This window comes from Austrofundulus limnaeus, unplaced genomic scaffold (genome assembly GCF_001266775.1).
Source record: "Austrofundulus limnaeus strain Quisiro unplaced genomic scaffold, Austrofundulus_limnaeus-1.0 Scaffold9, whole genome shotgun sequence".
NCBI classification, from domain to species: Eukaryota; Metazoa; Chordata; class Actinopteri; order Cyprinodontiformes; family Rivulidae; genus Austrofundulus; species Austrofundulus limnaeus.
The window spans coordinates 5153993-5155850 of record NW_013952411.1 but is presented as its reverse complement, the minus strand read 5'-3'; the positions used below and the strand labels follow the sequence as shown (position 1 = coordinate 5155850).

Genomic DNA, 1858 nt, shown 5'->3' with positions numbered 1-1858 from the left:
TTATTCTCATAACATTGCGACTTTATTCTCATAACATTGCGACTTTATTCTCATAACATTGCGACTTTATTCTCATAACATTGCAACTTTATTCTCGTAAGATTGTAAATTTATTCTCATAACATTGCAAATTTATTCTCATAACATTGCGACTATTCTCATCACGACTTTATTCTCATAAAATTGCGACTTTATTCTTGTAACATTATGACTTTATTCTCATAACATTATGACTTTATTCTCATAACATTATGACTTTATTCTCATAACATTATGACTTTATTCTCATAACATTACGACACTATTAGTAAAAGTAGAAAGCTTAAAGTAATGTTTGTCGAAGCAGCTGTAAAACCGTCTGAGTTTTAAACATTTTTAAGTTAATGTGGGCGGGCTGTGGCAGCCATCTTGAATTGCACAGCTGTAGATTTTCCAGCCCTTTATGGCAGCAGATAAAATGARTTTCCTTACCTTGCTCTCCGGCCGTTCCTTGAGGCTCCGTTGACCCTCAGACGCCGTGTTTTGGTCGATGAGGTCACGCTTTACATGTTCGCCCTCTCGGACTCCTGCGTCGCCGCCTTGTGGAGCCTCTGGATCGCTTTCCTCCTTTTTCCGTTTGCAAACAGAACTGTCCTCTGAGAATCCTCTGACCCGCGGGAGGAGAGAAGGAGATCTGTCGGAGGCGGAGCCTGGACTGTGGATGGACACGGAGGAAGAGGAGGAGCCACGAAGGCAGGGAAACAAACGGGTGACAAAGGTTTTAACGACAGAGGATAAGACGACGGTCGTGGTTCGTACCAGGAACTAAGTTTGTGCTTCCAGGTTCTCTTGGAGCTGCTGCGACTCGGAGCTGCTTCTGTCTTCTGAAGGAAAATCACGTCGTCATGAAGGTCCAGGCCACAAGTTTCTGCAACAGGCTCCGCCTCCTCGTGATGCTCACCTGAAGTGAAAAGGACATTGTTACCCAGCAACACCTTCACACCTGCAATAATAAACCTGCTGTAACTGATTTCTTATAAAACTAAATAAAAAGTCCTACTGTGGATCTGGGATGCATCCAGTACGCAGGTGTTTRGTACCAGCACCTCTGTTCTCCCAGGATTCTTCTCACTTCCAGCAGAATCTTTGTTTAGCTCTTAAAAAGGAAACAAAGCAGTTTAAATCACTCTGTATCTGTAGATATATGATGTGTTGTGTTTTAAAACCAGCCGACCGTGGAGGAGCGCGCCGCCGCACCGCTGCAGAGGCGTCTCTGCGTAACGAACGTGTTTCTTTTTGTCTCCGTGTTTCCGTTTCCTCAGTTTGCTCGCCGCGGGCAGCGAGCTCGGCATCGTGGGCGAATCTGGGATGACTCCTTCTTCCTGCTCCGGGGACGAGGTCCGGCTGGACTCTGATGATCTGAAACAGAAACCAGCAGCTGCAGAGTTCAGCTGGGAACTGAAAGCTTCACCAGAGCAACAAAAACAAAACCAAATAAAGTCTGGCTCAGGGTGAACTTTAGTCTCGTTCTTTATAAAAAAACTGTTTTTATTAAACCAGAAGTGAAACCTCAGAGTTCATCTGAACAACTTCCTGCTGACGACACCACAGAAAAGTTCTCTCTTTAATAAATAAATTAGTTTCTAAAATACAAATAAAAACCTAAAACTCACAGAGATGTTTTCAACGTTTGGAGTTCAGCTTCTAGTTTCCTGTTTTCATCCTGCAGGATGTTTCTCTCCTCCTCTGGAGCAGAAAACAAAGAAAACACTAAAAGTAGTGAATTATTAGAGGTTTAGATTTTTGGCCTCATGCAAGAACATGTTCGTATTCTTATCCTAAATTTCTCTTACTTTTGTTCGTACAAAGGGTTCGTACG

At 43.1% G+C, this 1858-nt stretch overlaps 1 protein-coding gene across 1 annotated transcript in view; it reads right to left on the bottom strand.

Moving 5' to 3' along the window:
• rbbp8 (retinoblastoma binding protein 8) overlaps window positions 1-1858 on the bottom strand; it is a gene marked incomplete at its 5' end in the record, with an annotated part of 18429 nt that overhangs the window by 15556 nt on the left and 1015 nt on the right. The window contains 5 exon segments of the mRNA XM_014001629.1: window positions 472-694; window positions 799-940; window positions 1040-1135; window positions 1214-1398; window positions 1653-1725. Of these exon segments, the coding sequence (XP_013857083.1) occupies window positions 472-694; window positions 799-940; window positions 1040-1135; window positions 1214-1398; window positions 1653-1725 (719 nt within the window).